The following is a 16,921-nucleotide window of genomic DNA, read 5'->3' as shown; positions in this document are numbered from 1 at the left end:
TTTTCCTGGTGTCCTTCGAAAGCTCTTTGGTCTTGGCCATGGCGGAGTTTGGAGTCTGACTGTTTGAGGCTGTGGACAGGTGTCTTTTATACAGATGATGAGTTCAAACAGGTGCCATTCATACAGGTAACGAGTGGGGGACAGAAAAGTTTCTTACAGAAGACGTTACAGCTCTGTGAGAGCCAGAGATTTTCCTTGTTTGAGGTGACCAAATACTTATTTTCCACCCTGATTTACGAATAAATTCTTTACAAATCCTACCATGTGGATTCATGGATTTTTTTTTCACATTCTGTCTCTCACAGTTGAAGTGTACCTCTGGTGCAAATTACTGACCTCTGTCATCATTTTAAGTGGGGGAACTTGCACAATCGGTGGCTGACTAAATACTTTTTTGCCCCACTGTGTGTGTGTGTGTGTGTGTGTGTGTGTGTGTGTGTGTGTGTGTGTGTGTGTGCTCAACAAATTTATTAGGTCACCACACCATGTAAGTTGAGAACTAGAATTAATTCAACTTGGGTAAAGAATTGTTATATTAATTGCATTCCTACATCTTTTTCCTATAATGCTGTAATGTAGTTCTGAAGCTATACATTCCAAATCACAATAAAGATACGGTGGCCCTGAGAGGCCAAATGGACTGCAACTTAAGAAAACACCAGTTTTATCATGATTCATATAATACTGATGATGGATTTTTAGGCTAATAGTTAGGCTAACACACTTACCTCTCATCTTTTCTTTCCTCACAAAAGCGATAGATCCTCCACTTCTTTTAAGTGTCTCCCAGCGCAATTCTTAGCATATTTTGGTTCCTGCAACTGGTCCGTTGGGTTATTGTCTCCCCAGAAACACTTGCTTGTGCTTTTGGAAATCTATTTTTTCCTATTTCTGTTGTCGTGTTTCCTAATTCTGTTGTGCTTTGTGTGCTTTTGCAGCGTTTTTCTTATTGCTGGTGTTTTCTTAAGTTGCAGTCCGTTTGGCCTCTCAGGGCCACCGTATAAAGAGGATGTTTCCATTCAGCAACAATAAAACAGGCTTTCCTAAAATGGCACGATGATACAGATTATCTAATGAGGTTCATTTATGCCACAGCTGCCGAAAATTACCAGGACTGGCAATTACCAAAATGATTTTTTTTGTTTCCACCAGTACGGGCAAGCTCTTTAATCAAATTGATAATTTTAATGCTAATTATTTAATAAATATTAAAAAATTCATTATTTTTGTTATGCCCGTATTTTCACATTTACTGTTTTCCAAAATAAAGCAGATAAAAATAGCAAACCACAATATTTTTGATAAAGTTGCCAAATTACAGTTATTTAATTGCATTCCTGAGCAGAAATTTGTTACAATGGTTGAATGTTATTGATTGATTGATTGAATCTTTATTTTGAACATGTTGAAAAAGTATAAAAAAAAAAAATAGAATTAAAAGAGACAAATGAACAAAGCAAACAAAAGGAAAACGAGCAACCACAACTCCAAATAACGTCCATGTTCAAAAAGGAGTAGGAAGAAGCATAAGCTTATTTAATCCCACCCCTTTTCCACTATCTAGTATCAATAGACTACAGAAATACCTCCTTGTAATTACATTATATGTTATGTGTAATTTATTTTATGCTATGCTTCATTAATTTCAGTGCAGTAGCTCAAATTTGGGTATAAATATATGAAGTCAGGTTTTTTTGGTAACTTTTTTTTTCACGTATTAATAACAATGAAATTTTTGACAGATTTATAAAATGCCCATGTTTTCTTTTTTCCATGATAGGTGGTCTGATAAATTTGTTAAGCACTCTACATCTGTATGTATATATGAAAAGATGGATACAATTCCTCCTTACTTACTTTCATCACTTCTTGCAGCTTTGTTTTTTCTGTTTTTTCTGTTTTTTGTTCTCTCAGCTCATTCAGCTGCTCAGCGCTGTTGATCCAGACGACCCTGTCGAAGGACATCATTTCTACTTTTCTATGGTCCCCGAGAAGCGCATTAATCCAAACTTCACAATCAGAGATAATCAAGGTTATAGTCAAATCAATAATATACAAATGCATACAAATGTGTCTGCTTTAGAATTACTAGATACCATGCTCATTCAGTAACTATTGAGTTACATCAAACAGGCTCTTAGAGTAGCATAACGACTCACAACAAGGGAATCATTTAGAGCGTCTGTGTTGTTTCATACTCACAAAGTTGGCCAGTTAGCTTCTAAAGCGCAGTTATTACTCTGTATTATTGAATTCATTCAATCCATGCCAGAATGTTACTATGAGGTAATGCCATTATTCATTTTGGAAAGACGACGACTAATTGTGAGTTTTAGAAGCTTGAGAAAGAATCAGAGTCACTGCTGCACCTGTTTCTCACAATTTTCTAAGCTTCTCTGTGGAGGCTAAAGCTTTATATTTTCTGTATAGACATATATGTGAGTGAGAGTGTTGCTTAGTATTTAGTATTTAGTATTTATTTATTTATTGTCATTGTCAAGAACAATGAAATTGCGTTTGGGGCTTCCATACAACCCAAAAAAAAGAAGAAAATAATAAATACCCCTTAAAACCCAAGTGTACATATTTAACCCAGTGTGACTCCAATGCAATAAGACAATCCTTAGCAATAATGTTCGTAGAAATTCAGACAAAGACCTGAGAAACATGACAAAATACAACAATGCAACCCATTCAATATTATTGTACTGTGAGATATGATATCAGATATGATAGTTATCTATTTAAGAAAGAGGGGGGGGGGGGGGGGGGCAGGAGGGGGAAGAGAATAAAGATATGATGCACCAATGCAGACCAGTTCATTGCTATTAAGAAGTTGGATATGGTTATTGTCCGTGAGAGGGGGGCAGAGAGTTCAGGAGCCTCACAGCCTGTGGATACAGGCTGTTGGCCAGTCTGGATGTTCTGGCCTGTATAGACCTGTACCTTCTCCCTGAGGGCAGCAGATGGAAAAGGTGGCGCGCAGGGTGATGTTGGTCCCGCAGGATACTGTGCACCCTCCTCAGACAGCGAGTGGGGAAGATATTACTGATCTCTGGCAGACTTGTTCCAATAATTCTGCCAGCTTCTTTCACCACCCGCTGGAGTGCTTGCTGATCGGCCTTGGTGCAGCTGGGGAACCACACTAGAAATCCATACGTTATAGTCCCACTTAGCTCTTTTTCAGAAAACAGGCATATTTTCCCCAAATTCACCTCAAAACATGTGCAGTGAATGATTAAAAGAAAGTCTAGAAACTAGAAAAATAATAATACAGAGATTAATGTGATGTCAGTCTAACAATGTAATCGGTCACAGTGTGACTTGTTTTCCCTCCAAGTGCAACGAACCAGCTGCTGACTGACTCAGGGCTATTGCAGTGAGACCCTCAGCATAAACTAAATCTGTATAATTATACTTCTTGCTCCAAAAAATGTCATCCTGCAAATCACTGACATTTTCCATCAGATGCTTTAGGCTGTGGAGCAAAAATGAACTCAAAACCAGAAGAAGCCACGGTATCCCATATGGTTCCTGCCAGAAAAGCAATGAACAACAGCTAAGTCATAACCTGCAATGATTTTAGGCTAAGGACAAAATAACAGCGATATTTTTTTGATTAAAGAAAAAATAAATAAATGCATCCTGGAATATTCTGGGAGGAAAATCCTTCTGTAGGTTCTACTTTTTGTGTGGCTGACTGCCTTTTGAGTGAGCAAATTGAGGTGTTTGGCTTAGAGTGCACTCAACCCTTTTTTAGGGTTTATAATGAAAATGGGCAGAAAATTGAAGAGACATCATTGTTAAAGTATAGAGCATGTTTGAATGTGTTGAGTAAGTTAGAATGAAATATATGCAGGTGCAGCGTATGGGTGGTTAGCCACTCAAGCACAGCAGTCCAGTCAGCAACCAGGAAATGAATAATGAATCAAGAAACAAGTTTAATAAAACACATTTCCATATGCCACAAGGCTTATTTGACTCCAAAGAAGTTTTTTGTTCAGTGCCTTCATGAAGTCTTACAGGCACACTCAGAAGTTAAATTCATTTTCCAAATTTACTTTTATACATTGACCAGAAATTGATTTGACAAGGCGCAGGGCTTTTTAGAGAGCCTGGTTTTTATTTTAAATTGCATTAAGTTTGTCACTTCACAGGTTTTTCTCCTTGTATTGTCTAGACACATCAGCATTCACATTGGGATTTCTCATGTTTTTTTAAAGAATGCTGAAAAGGGCATCTCTAACATTTGGCATACCTTTTAGACAACACAGCTGGAATCGTGGCACGCCGGAGTACTTTCACCCGTAAGGATCGAACCCAGTACCTTTTGCCTGTGGTGGTGGCAGACAGTGGCTCTCCAGCCCTCTCCGGTACTAGCACTCTGACCATTAGTGTGTGCAGCTGTCAGCCTGCAGGTCATTGTCCCACAGGAGGGGTGGAAGCCCTTGCTCTCTCCATGGGGGTGAGCCTACAAACCTTGTTAGGGATTCTGTTCTGCCTGGTCACACTCACAGGTAAGCAAGCATAATGTTGTCACATTGCATATCCTGTTTAAGTTTTGAATAGTGGATATTTCAAATGATCAAACAAATTTTGTAGTACTAGAAAAAGATAACCCGAGCAAACTCCAAATCCAGTTTTAAAGTGATAATTTAATTTGTTTAGAAAATCCTATCCAAACCTGAAAAAGTAATTGCCTCCTTGTTAAATCATGAAGTAACTAGGATTAACCATATTTTTGGAAAGCAGAGCACAATGTCAGTAGCCGCAACCACAGCTGATTGCTGTCAGATCTGTTGAATCAAGAAATCCCTTAAACAGAACCTGTTGAAAAAGTAAAGTAGCCTAAATGTTGCAAAAAAGCAACACATCATGCCATGATCAAATTAAACCACTGAGAAACAAATTCATTGACATCTACCAGTCTGGAAAGGTTTACAATGACATTTCAAAGACTATGGAACTCTTAACTATAATGAGAGCCATTATCCAAATAATAGAGAAATCTTGGCACAGCGTTTAACCTTCCCACGAGTGGCTGGCCTACCAAAATTACACCAAGAGTGCATGAACATCCAGGAGGTCAGAAAAGAATCCAGAAAAACATCTAAAGAATTGAAGGCCTCACTTGTCTCAGTTAGGTAAGTGTTCATGATTCAACAACAACAAAAAAGCTGAATAATAATGGTATCATGTGAGAGTTCTAAGGTAAAAGCCAATACTGACCAAAAAGAACACAAAGTCTCCTCTTATATTTGCCAAAAAAAACCATCTTGATGATCCCCAAGACTTTTGGAAAAATATTCTGTGGACTGACGAGACAAAAGTTGAAATTTTGGGACATTTCCACGACTTGGACAACTTTCTATAATTGGTGGAACAATGAATTCTGCTCTGTACCAGAAAATCTTCCAGGATAATGCCATCAGTTTCTGCCCTGAAGCTCCAGCACCCTCGGGTTATGCAGCAGGACAATGATCCAATACATACCTCCACATCTATCTCTGAGTGGCTTAAAAAACACAAAAACACAAAATGAAGGTTTTGGAGTGGTCTAGTTAAAGACCAGAATTAAAAGTGATTTGAGATTTTTTTGGCATGGCATTAAACATGGTGTTAATTTCCTAAAATGTACCAATGTGGACCAAAATTCCTGTGCAGCAATGTGAAAGACTCATTCCCAGTTATCACGAATCTTTTTTGACACAGGGTCAAGTAGGTTTGGATACTACTAATAAAAAAAAATGTCTCATGTTCATTAACAATTTTGTATTTATGTGGGTTATTTTTGTCTAATGTTAAAATTTGTTTAATTAATGGAGACATAAGTATTTCAAATATGCAAAGAAAAAAGGAAAAAAGTAAGGTACTTTTTACAACACTGTTGCCTAACTGTAGCTCCTTTTTGTCTGGGTTTTGGAGAAAGTGTAGAAGCATTTTAAAGTATTTCCAATTATAATTTCCACTTTTAAGCAAGACGTCAGTTTTGATACGACGTCACCACAAAGTCTGACTGGAATAAAAGATGTCGAATCAAACAAGAATATTCAATAAAAAAAAAAAACTGCTTTAATAAAAAAATACACTGGAAGAGTTAATTAGTAAAATTTGTAAAGTACATTCAGAGAGGATTTCACTGGTAATTGCTCTTTCATTCAATATTACTTATGGAAAAGGAAACCAGTAAATCAAACTCCCGAGATGTTGGAGTTTTATAACGTCAGCTTCACTGAAACTGTCGTTAAAATAAGTCACTGTTTTCCAGCAGGTCTGTTGAGCTAAAGCAGTTCCAGCTCACACCACTTTGGCAAGTATGCGAATGTGTGTTAAATAGCAAGATTTTTCATTAACAAATTTGCACTTTCATTTGAATCTGCCTTTTAAGACTCACCAGCGTGCCTTTAACACACACTTTTAAAATGCTGAAAGCTTGCAGAGCAATGATGTCAGGTAATGTGCGTATTGGTTGCAATACATCAGTAGCAATGCCATCCTGGGACACTGATGGGTTTGCATAGTGAAGAGCTTTATTATGACCTCGGCTGCTTTGTGTCCTCCCTGTGCCCATCACATGAAAGATTAATGACAAAACCTGCTATGCTAACATTCTGTTGGATGAGAACAATAGCTGATGAAAACCCGGCAGAAACAAAATAACAAGAGTTTTAGTATTCTGTGCCACATGGAGCAAATAAAGGAACACTTTCTTTGTATGTGAGCTGAAGTAAAATAAACAACCAAACAAACAAAAAAAAACCTAAAAAGAATGTATTGCCTAATTTGCCATCATTTCGATTTCTTGCATCTACAAAAACAAATCTGGCAGCTATTACTTTTCGGTGTGCTTGTGCGCAGCACGCATGCTCCATCGGGCACTGTAGATTTTTTTTTTTTTTCACAACAAAGCTCATGCCCTGGTGTTTAACTGTAATGATATCCTGCTGTGTTGTGTCTGCAGTGCTGTCAGTCGTAATGGTGATGGTGAGGAGACACAGGAGAAAACAGCAGGAGGGACGTGAGGTAGAGGTGAAGGAGCTGGAGCTGCCTGAGACTGTGTCGCAGAAGGTGTTTTATTATGGAGAATCAGGAGTTGGAGGAGTGGAGCTGGACTTCTGCCAACCTACTGTCCCAATGCGTCCCCGCCCCAGGAGAAGGGAGAGGAGGATGCGAAGGGAAGACGTCAGGGCCAGCATACGAATGTCCCTCCGAGAGTCGCACCTCATTGGCCCGGAGGACGAGGTCTTCAGGCAGTTTATTCTGGACAGGCTGGCAGAAGCTGATCAAGATCCTTATGCTCCTCCTTTCGACTACCTTCAAACTTATGCATATGAAGGGTCGGGGTCTCCCACAGGATCTCTGAGCTCACTGGACTCTTCTACTTTGGAGTCCGACCAGTCTGTTTGTAATCCCAGACCCTCTTTAGCAAGACTCACACCATGGTACGGTGCAAGAGAGGAAGACACACTCTTTTAATCTGATTTATTAAACAAGCGCTCCTGTTCCTGAGTGGATGTCCAAGAAGCACTCATGAAGAACATGCAGTCCAAATCCATGTTAGATTACTGGTGAGTCTAAATTGGCCTTATGTGTGAATGTGAGAGTGAATGTGATCTGTCTCTCTTCAGCAATAGAACGCCGACCTGTCCAGGGAGTGCCCCGCCTCCTGCTCTATGATGGATGTGTTAAGAGTTGACTCGAACAAAAAGTTTGACATTTTGTGAAGTAAATTTTCCGACTGAGAAACTGTATTTATCAAAGTGTCAGTCTCCCGCATTCCTTTAGTGATAAGATCAAGCCTTATATAAAAACAGATACTGGCGGTTTGATACATTTTGTTTATTTTGTTTATCACTGCTCAATAACATGAATAACTTAAACTTCATGATATGATTTTTTTTCTATTATAATGGAGTTTGAGAGCATAATTAATCACTAGACGTTGGCTATGTTAAATGTGTCAGTGATTTAAATGACCAGGGCATGAAAGACTGACCTGCCATGTTGCACAATATCATCAATCTTGTTGTCTTATTCAGCTGATCAGCGGTCAGGATGCAGTGACCAAGACTGGAGCTTGCATCTTCTTTCTCCTCAAAACCAGTGATGAACTATTTCTTCTTAAAGCTTACATTTTTGTTTTTATTGGCGATGTGGGGGGAACAGAGCATGTCATATTTTTGTTTATCCCGTGAAGCTGTTATAGTTATATTTTTTGGAAGCAGTCACCTTCTGATCAGGCAGTATCAGGGCATCCAAGTTGTAGTCAGTCAATATTTACTTATAGGCGTGTTTTGTCCTCCACCAAGAATGGACAAAAATAATATAACATGGCTCTTTGGCTTCTTAACTTGGTGACTGTGTTCAGCTGTGAGCTGTTTATCTGTTGTTGCATTAAGTAGGGAGGGCTCAGTGGCTTTATTACCTTTTTTTGCTGGAAACTGCTCTCTGTTGCAGCAGGAAAATAGGCTGTTTATAACAGTGTTCGTACGCTGGAAAACCAAAATAATGAGTTTAAATAGGCTAAAGTGCTCTTTAAGCTGAAGAAAATGCTATGCAGTGTTGGTCAAGTTACTTGAAAAAAGCAATCAGTAACTAATTACTGATTACTTCCCCAAAAAAGTAATCCCGTTACTTTACTGATTACTTATTTTCAAAAGTAATTAATTACTTAGTTACTTAGTTACTTTTTAAAAACACGATTTACAACCTGAATAGGTGATAAAGCGATAGATCTTTCAGCCCAATTCTACTTTTTCTACATAATCCATCATACAAAATGTAATCAAATGGAAAAGTCTCTTTTTTTAACTTGTTTTATCAGTTTTAATCTTTTAACTTTATGCGTCAAGCAAACATTAAATTATATGCAACATTCTCTGACTTGAATAAATTTGTTTAACATTTAAACCTATTTTCTACACATTCCAGCACATAAAATAAAATATTTTTTGTGTTTACACTCAGTCTTTCAAATAGATGCAAGTAAAACACAGCAGAAAATAAATAAAGTCAAAGACTCAGCGGTCCTGTTGCTCTATTTTCACCTGTAAAGCAGGACTGCGGTAGGCGGAGGTTTACCCTGGTGCAGGTGTGCCGCGGTCAGTTGAAGAATCCTCGAGTTTCTCTGTGAGTTTCCCATTACGTCGTTGCGCACTCGGTGCTTGCTTGGAAGTTTAGGGTTTTTTTTCGCTGTAAAAAGAAGTTTTCTTCCCACGCACAATGGACGCTAATGTTTTTGTCACTTTTTATGGAATCAAACTCAAAGTAAGGTCAGTACTTCCACGCTTTAAACGCTGCACGCTCATACTCTCTCCCACAATCGATATGTGATCCATTGTTGATCTGCACACAGCTGTTGTCACTAACAGCGCACTCGCTTACGTCACTGTCATGAGACATTCTCGCAAAAAATCACGGTTTTAGTAACGCAGTAAAGGGAAAGTAACGGTAATCGAATTACCGTTTTTGCAATAGTAATCCCTTACTTTACTCGTTACTTGAAAAAAGTAATCAGATTACAGTAACGCGTTACAAGTAACGTGTTACTGCCCATCTCTGATGCTATGTGACTTACATGGCATAGATTCATTCCTATAAGCAGTCCTGTGACATGTGCGCACTTACTACTCATTAAACAAACAAAAAAAGGTAACTAAGACAGTTTTGTTGGTTGGGTTGAATATTACAAAATCATCTCATTTGTGAAAAAATTATATGCTTGTTATGCAGGGCCATGTTACCTGAAGTATTTTTTAATATTGAATGTTATTTATTTTATTCTGCTGTTATCAAGTTGTTCTTTTATGGTTTATTTCTATTCAGAATTTAATTCAACAAAGAAAACTTTCATACATTTTATATTCATTACATATGAAGTGAAATATTAAATTTTTTTTGCTTGTTTGAACTTTCATGATTATGGCTCATGAGAAATGCAATATCACAAATTACTAGAAATTCCATTTCAGTAAATTACTATTCAAACATGGGCGAGACTCCAGACTTGACAGCTGTCCAGGACACGATCATGGACACCTTCAACGAGGAGGGTAGTCTGCAGAACGGCTCTGCTGAAAAAGCTGTCTGTTTTCATGGTGCTGAGTCGAAAAGGAATATGATGGAAAGTTTACTAGAAAGAAAAAGTGTGGCAGGAAATGGTGCACAAGCAAAAGAGAAAGACCACAGGCAGTGTTGGGAAGGTTACTTTTAAAACGTATTCCACTACAGATTACAGAATACATGCCCCAAAATGTAGTTTCTAATCTCTTCCGTTAAATGTACTCAATGTGATCTGAATACTTTGGATTACTTAATATATTGTAAAGTTTTTTAAAACTACATGAATGCAGCAATCACATCCTGTAAATTCTTGCTTGTTTTTCTCTACCAATTGGATGTTTGTGACAAAGTGGATGAGCAGTTGTAATGCTCTCCACTTGTCCCAGATGTGTTGACCTTTTTTTTTTTGCACATCATGCACATTATTCTGTCTCTGTATTTCTTTGCTATGATTTGCTATTTTTCAAAGTAACATTGCTGCAATAACTATCCCGGGTTTGTTTGTGTAAGCATTCTGTTTCCGGCAAAACAAACATTCTGCAAATTAAGGCAAATACTCATTTACATGTTTCTTTATATTTTATTATGTTACAGATTAAATAATTTGTTCATACTTTGTTCTTTCTTTTCAGTCTTCATATAGGTCAGGTGTGAGGAAAGGCCCGCCTAGCATTTCCTCATTTTAAAGTGCAACCTGCTGATGTCACACTGATGTCACATCAGCAGGTTGAACCGAGTGGAGGGATTTCTTTAACCATAGAAATGCTCCCTTTTGTTTGTGTTATTCGTATAGAGCCGTTTAGTTGTGTAAATGTGCTAATCAGAAGTGAGAGGATATTTTTAGTCAACTATGTAGAGTTTTAGATCACTCAGCTCAAGTGAGTGGTACTGGCTGGGCTAATTGAAGGGAAACTGATGGCCCTATATATAGTGAGTCTCTGCCAGACTCAGATGAGAAAGGAGAGGTGAGCTGTGTTATCAAATCTATGTACTTTTGAGTTTTTTTTATTTAAGTTACTTTGGCGGAAGTTTTGTTAAGTTTCACGTATAGAGTCCACTGTAAATAAATTGCTCACCTCTGGAATCCCAAAATGTCTGCTGAGTCTGCTTCCCTACCACCTTCTTGCCCAAATCTCTCTGAATGGACAATATATTTATTGTAGGGGAGCAAAGACTTATGTTAACATCAGATGTTAACAAAAGATAAGATGTTAGCTTGGTGGCGAGTAGCCTTCAGTAATAGTAATAAAGCACACAGCAATAGTACATCGAAGATACTGAAGTGACAGGTAGCTACCACAACAACTCATATTTTGCATTTTAAATGCGTAATGCCGGTAAATATATTCCATTACTCACCAGCACTGTCCACAGCCTTAAGAGAATTTGTTGATTCAAGAGCTTGGGAAAATTTCACAAGGGGTGGACTGGAGCTGATGTCAATGTATCGAGAGTCGTCTTCAAGAATGGGGCATTGCATTAATAGGTGTAATAGATGTTGCATTCCTAATATAAAGTCATTCCTGACCAAAGAGAATGTCAGAAGCAGCTTATCTAACATGTAAGCAAATGTGTAATTCATATAGATGTGTGTATGCCAGCATATTTTTCTGTTTCCTTTTTTTTCTGCCCCTCATTCTCACATAAATTATAGTTCACAGTATGCTAAGAGTATCCAATAAATATCAGGTGTTTAACATGTGTTCAAGTGTTTAACATCCGTGTTCAGCCCATCAGCATATGGGTGACTGGCAGTCAGATGTCTAGCAAAGTTTGTACATTATAAACAAAGTGAAAGTTTGAAGACACACAACAGCTTGGGCAACGTGGAAAAAATGCATGACATCTACAGTTTCTGGCTCCACTTTTTCCTCTGTAGTCATTTGATAAACAATACACGCTCTTGTTTAGTTGTGTGGGTGGCTGCCGTGGGGTGACTTGAGGTAGTTGTCTAGCAGTCCATCCCAGCCTCCTTTACCTTCTCATCCACTAATTGGGCAGTTTGCTGTCTGCAATGGACACGTTTTGGGCCAAAGAGAATATAGTTCCAAGTGAAGAAAATTTCACATACAATCCTATTTGGATGGTAGCTGGAAAACTGGAGGTAAGAGACAATAAGAGCGAAACAGCTAATTGCTTGAGTCTATTCAGTGTTTCCTTTCCTGCAGTGGTTACTTGTGTGAGTAGGTGCGGTACTCAGCAGGACAATTTCCAGACATCACTGCAACTCAAAGAGAGCTTCAAATAGCTTCCACTGTTGGAAACAATCTATCCAGCCAATGCTTTTTAGACTAAATCATTATCTCACAATGGCTTCTAAAGACACAGGTGTTCACAAAAAAAAAGCCTTTTTAAAGTCTTTTCAAACCAATTGCTACCGTCCAACGTGTAGGGTATTGGATTTGCCCATAAAGGCTCTTTTATAATTTCCTTTTCAATAGTACCTTATTAATGTCAAAAGTCATTCAGCTCCTGGTGTCATTTAACCTTCTGAATTTCTGCCATTATCCATGGTGAATATCACGGGTAATTTAACCTAACAGCCCTTTTCTTTGTGTAATTATACCCATTACAGCAACGTGAAGGATTTCACTCCGTCAACTGTCTCTGTCCTCTGCTCTCCTGCACAGGTCATAGATTCAGCTCATCTTTTGAAACCAGTGCCAGGCCCATCATACAGTGCCACAATGCCCACTGGTGGGTCTTTGAGGACTCTAAATTGGCAGACAACAAGTTGATTGAAAAGTTATCTGAAAGGATTTTGAGAGACATTAAAACAAAAAAGCATGGCACCTGTATGTCCTAGGCTTTGGCTGAAGAGAGCTCAAATCATTCATGTGTAATTTGGCAATAAGAACATAATTATAAAGTATGAAGCTGAAAATCTAGATGAGATTTTGAGTATCGTAATACTATTTTAGTTTGTGTAATATTCAGTGAAGGAAGGCTACTCAAGTCTTAGCTGAACAAACTAACAGACTCATATTGCCACACTGAGAGCAATAGTGCCACCATGGCAAAAATAGCAACAACTTCACTTTGAACTAAAATATTACAGAATTTTAAAAATAATTGTCAAACTTCATAACAAAAATATTCATTCCTGAGCCAAAGGAAACACATAAGGAGTCCAACATATACTGGCATTAAAAGTTTTTTTGGATGCCAGAATTACACTCATTCATTTAGGAGCTTTGGAGTGGATTATCAGTAATATAACACTGTTTTTATTAACACTGGGATGGTGTGTAAAAAAAAAAAAGCCCAACAAATGAACAAAAACTTACAGGAACCACTCTGTACGGTTTAGTTTGACATTGTCTCGCTGAAATAAACAAAGCCTTCCCTGAGAAACACATTGACTGGATGCCACCATATGTTGCTCCATAACCTGTATATTCCATTTATCATTAATAGGGTCCTTCATAAATGTTACCAATGCCATGTTCACTCTACAAGTCACAGCTGCTGACTTTTGAACTGTGTGCTGATAAGCTGGATGATCTCTCCTCTCTGTAGCCTGGACTCTGGGGTTCCTGATTGATCTGAGCACAAGATGATTTCCTTTTTCTCTCAAGTGCATCTCATATCATTTCTGGCCCAGCAGAAGTGACAGTATTTCTGGATCTTGATTATTTACATATATATATTTACACTTACACATTTTTCTCTTTGCCTGGTTTCTACTTGCATGTTTTAGTTGGATTTTACAGATTCAGTGACAAACTTTATTTGCCTGCAATTAGATAATGTGCATTTCTGAGGCCATGCAGTGATATTCACTGGAGAATCATGACTGTAAAGTGGAGTCGCCTGAGGGCTGAAAGATCACGGCCCTATTGATTTCCAGCCTTGTCCCTTCCTTACTATGATTTCTCCCATTTACATGAACCATAGATGAAATACTAAATTATTTACACTCTGTTTCCATCTTTTCTGCTAATCTTTGTATTACAAATACAAATTCATCTGTTTCAGACTTTCAGTATTTGGACTATTTTTAGTAGTCTGCTTTTTGTGTGTGTGTCATTTTTTTCCGCTTTTTTTCCTATTTGTTCTTTTTTTTAATACAATTCCTTTGGAAACTAAACAGTACTTAAATGTATTGTTTATCTCGTAGCTAATGCTATGAGATGTTTAAAATGTGAAATTAGACTTCAATCTGCATGAAAATGAATGAATTCATGAATATATAATTCCACATTTATTTCAGTGATAAACCACTGAAAGCAACAGAGTAGGAACAGGACACCGTAAAACTACTGTAAAGCATGTATACAGTATGAATGAACACGGCCATAATCAATATCAAATCACACTCAAAACACTAAGGAGAGTGACACAGGCTGAAATAACTTCCAACTCTTACATGGAGCCAAGCTATTAACACCCCAGCATGTATGCTGAAATCAAATCTGACAGTAAATGTGTTAAAAGATTATGCAAACTTTAATATATTAGGATTTACAGACTATGTTTCTGGCAAGTATGTTCATATGAGACTTTTCTATTCCAGTCCATTAATGAGCTTCCACACTCATTGTGATGAGTCTTGGGAATTGTCCTTTGAAAGTAAAATTAATAAGTAATGCCATGCAAAACTTTGGAAACTTGTTTTGTTGCTCATCAGAGACTAATTGGTGGAGGATTTGTGGTGTAATATTTGCACCCTTTACCAGACATTTGACAGTCTGATATCACACCGTGAGGGATCTGGACTATATTAAAGCTGTTTAAACTTAATTGTATTTTTCATTGACTCTACCGAACAAAACCTACATATGTTGATTATTATTGACACAACATTATTGACACTTCTCACAACAGCAAGCGTTTAGTTGTACAAAAGAAGGTAAGATGATGTACAATACTGTGCAAAAGTCTTGAACCACACTTCATTTCTTAATATTTGAACTTGCTTGTAATTTTGAACTTGCGTAATAGTTTTCCAGGTGTTCTGAAGATGTTTCCCAGTTTTTCTTTGGAAGTCTCCTGTTTTTTTTGTTTTTTTTTTAAGTCATTTTCAGTCCAGTCCCATCTGCAAAAAGTTATTTTTCAGCATGGCTTTTTTCCACTGTTCCATTTTTTGCAGTTGTCACATTGGATCAGTCCACATGATCCCAAAAACAGAAGCATACCTGGATAGAAAGCATACAATGGAACACTATCCTTGGCTGGTCTCCCTAGAGCCTGGACCTCAACATCATCTTGACAGAAAGCAGAACAAAAGGCAGCCAACCATTCAAAGCAGTGCTTTGGATGTCCCTTCAAGAGATGCACCTGGCTCATCAGTTGAGCCACTACTGTTTCCTGGAGCCTCACCAGAAATCATCTCAGTGTATGGGTGGATGTCAAGAAGGTATTCTTAAGGAAGGGAACCAGTGCAAACAGGCTGGGGTTTGCCAAACAAGAACCGGACAGAAAATCATGCAAAACCATCTGGAAAGCATCTGATTGGCAACGGCTTTGATATTTCAGCATTACAATGACACCAAACACATAGCATACCTTGGAAAAACACACAGTGGAACCCTATCAGTCATGGATTGGCCTCCCTATAGCCTGGACCTCATCATTATTGAAACAGTGTGGGATCATCTTGACGAATAAAGGCAGCCAAGATCCAGAGAAAAGCTATAAATATCCTTCAAGGAGAACTATTCCTGAAGACTCCTTATAGAAATGGCAAGAAATCATGCCTAAAAGAGTTCTGGCCGTGTTGAAGAATAAAGGTGGTCTTTCTGGTCTTTCTAAACACTGACTTTTTATACAAGCTCTGTTTTGGTCAAGCCTTTTATTACAGCTCTGCTTTTTTATATATATATTAATACATTTTAACAGAGATGCAAGCTTTTTTTCTGAGGTCATTAACAGTTTTTTTTTCCCAGAGGGCAGCCACTACAAACATAAACTTTTAGAAAATATGATACAGCCACCAGCTCACTCCTGGTGGCTGCTTGTCGGGGCCTGGAGCCTGGGGCTTGCTCGGGCCACTTCGGGGGTGGGGTGCCCTCGGCCTCTTGGCCTGGGGCTCGGTCACTCTGGCACAGCTGGCTGCTGGCGGAGCTCACGGGCACGTCACTGCAACACCCCCCCCCCCACCGGCTTCTGCTCCGCGGTTGCTGGGCGACCCCTCATCTGGGGCTCTCCTCAGCTCTTTCCAGGATAGTGGCACGGTTGCCCCTCCGTTGGTCTTCCTTGGTCTCCTTTGCTCTTGGGGCCTCTGGATGTCTGGAGCCTTAATCTCCTCCATACCTGCCTTATGCCCAGGAGGACGGGGCTGTGGCTCCCCACACCCTCTAGCAGATCATTACATGAAGGAACCTTTTAAATACAAGCACGCTCACAGGTGTACACACGGGTGCTCACACAAACAAACTACACCCTTTTGGCTGCTACCTCAAAGCACACTGTGCGCTTTTGCTCTCACGTGCTGCACAATAATATTTAATATTTAGTATTTACCGTTATATTCATATAGATCATCGCGATGATGTTGTTTATTATATTGCTCTCTTTTTCTTTGCTTGTTTTCTCTTTTTTCTTTCTCAACAGGTGATCCAGGTGATTGATATATGTATTTTATGTCTGTTTGTTTTGTTGGTTTTTGCCCTATATCACCATCCCGCTTCCCTGCTCTTTTTCTTTTTCCCAGTCAAGTCTGTCCCGTGTTCAGCAAATGAAAATAAAATAAACAATAAAAGCAAAGGTGAATCAAATAGACCAATACGGCAAGGCTGGGATTGTCCATTTGGTAAAGTAAATCCGTTGGGCATCTTTTGTTGCCTTTAGACAACAATTCTGATGGCAAAAGAACCAAACTGGACAGGCAAAAAAAAAAAGAAAAGAAAATATGATA

The 16,921-nt window shown here is 38.4% G+C and overlaps 1 protein-coding gene across 1 annotated transcript in view; it reads left to right on the top strand.

Annotated features, from left to right (window-relative positions):
* cdh19 (cadherin 19, type 2) overlaps positions 1–11,764 on the top strand; it is a 34,951-nt gene extending 23,187 nt beyond the window's left edge. The window contains exons 10-12 of the mRNA XM_085468084.1: positions 1,915–2,032; positions 4,266–4,517; positions 6,962–11,764. Of these exons, the coding sequence (XP_085324210.1) occupies positions 1,915–2,032; positions 4,266–4,517; positions 6,962–7,476 (885 nt within the window). The 3' untranslated portion in view covers positions 7,477–11,764. The remainder of the gene's footprint in view (positions 1–1,914; positions 2,033–4,265; positions 4,518–6,961) is intronic.
* Positions 11,765–16,921: the final 5,157 nt, after the last annotated feature.

Source organism: Copadichromis virginalis, linkage group LG9, assembly GCF_057382275.1.
Source record: "Copadichromis virginalis isolate Kocher_CV1m ecotype Utaka linkage group LG9, C_Virginalis_male_GT1.1, whole genome shotgun sequence".
Classification (NCBI taxonomy): Eukaryota; Metazoa; Chordata; class Actinopteri; order Cichliformes; family Cichlidae; genus Copadichromis; species Copadichromis virginalis.
This window is presented reverse-complemented; position numbering and strand designations above follow the sequence as displayed.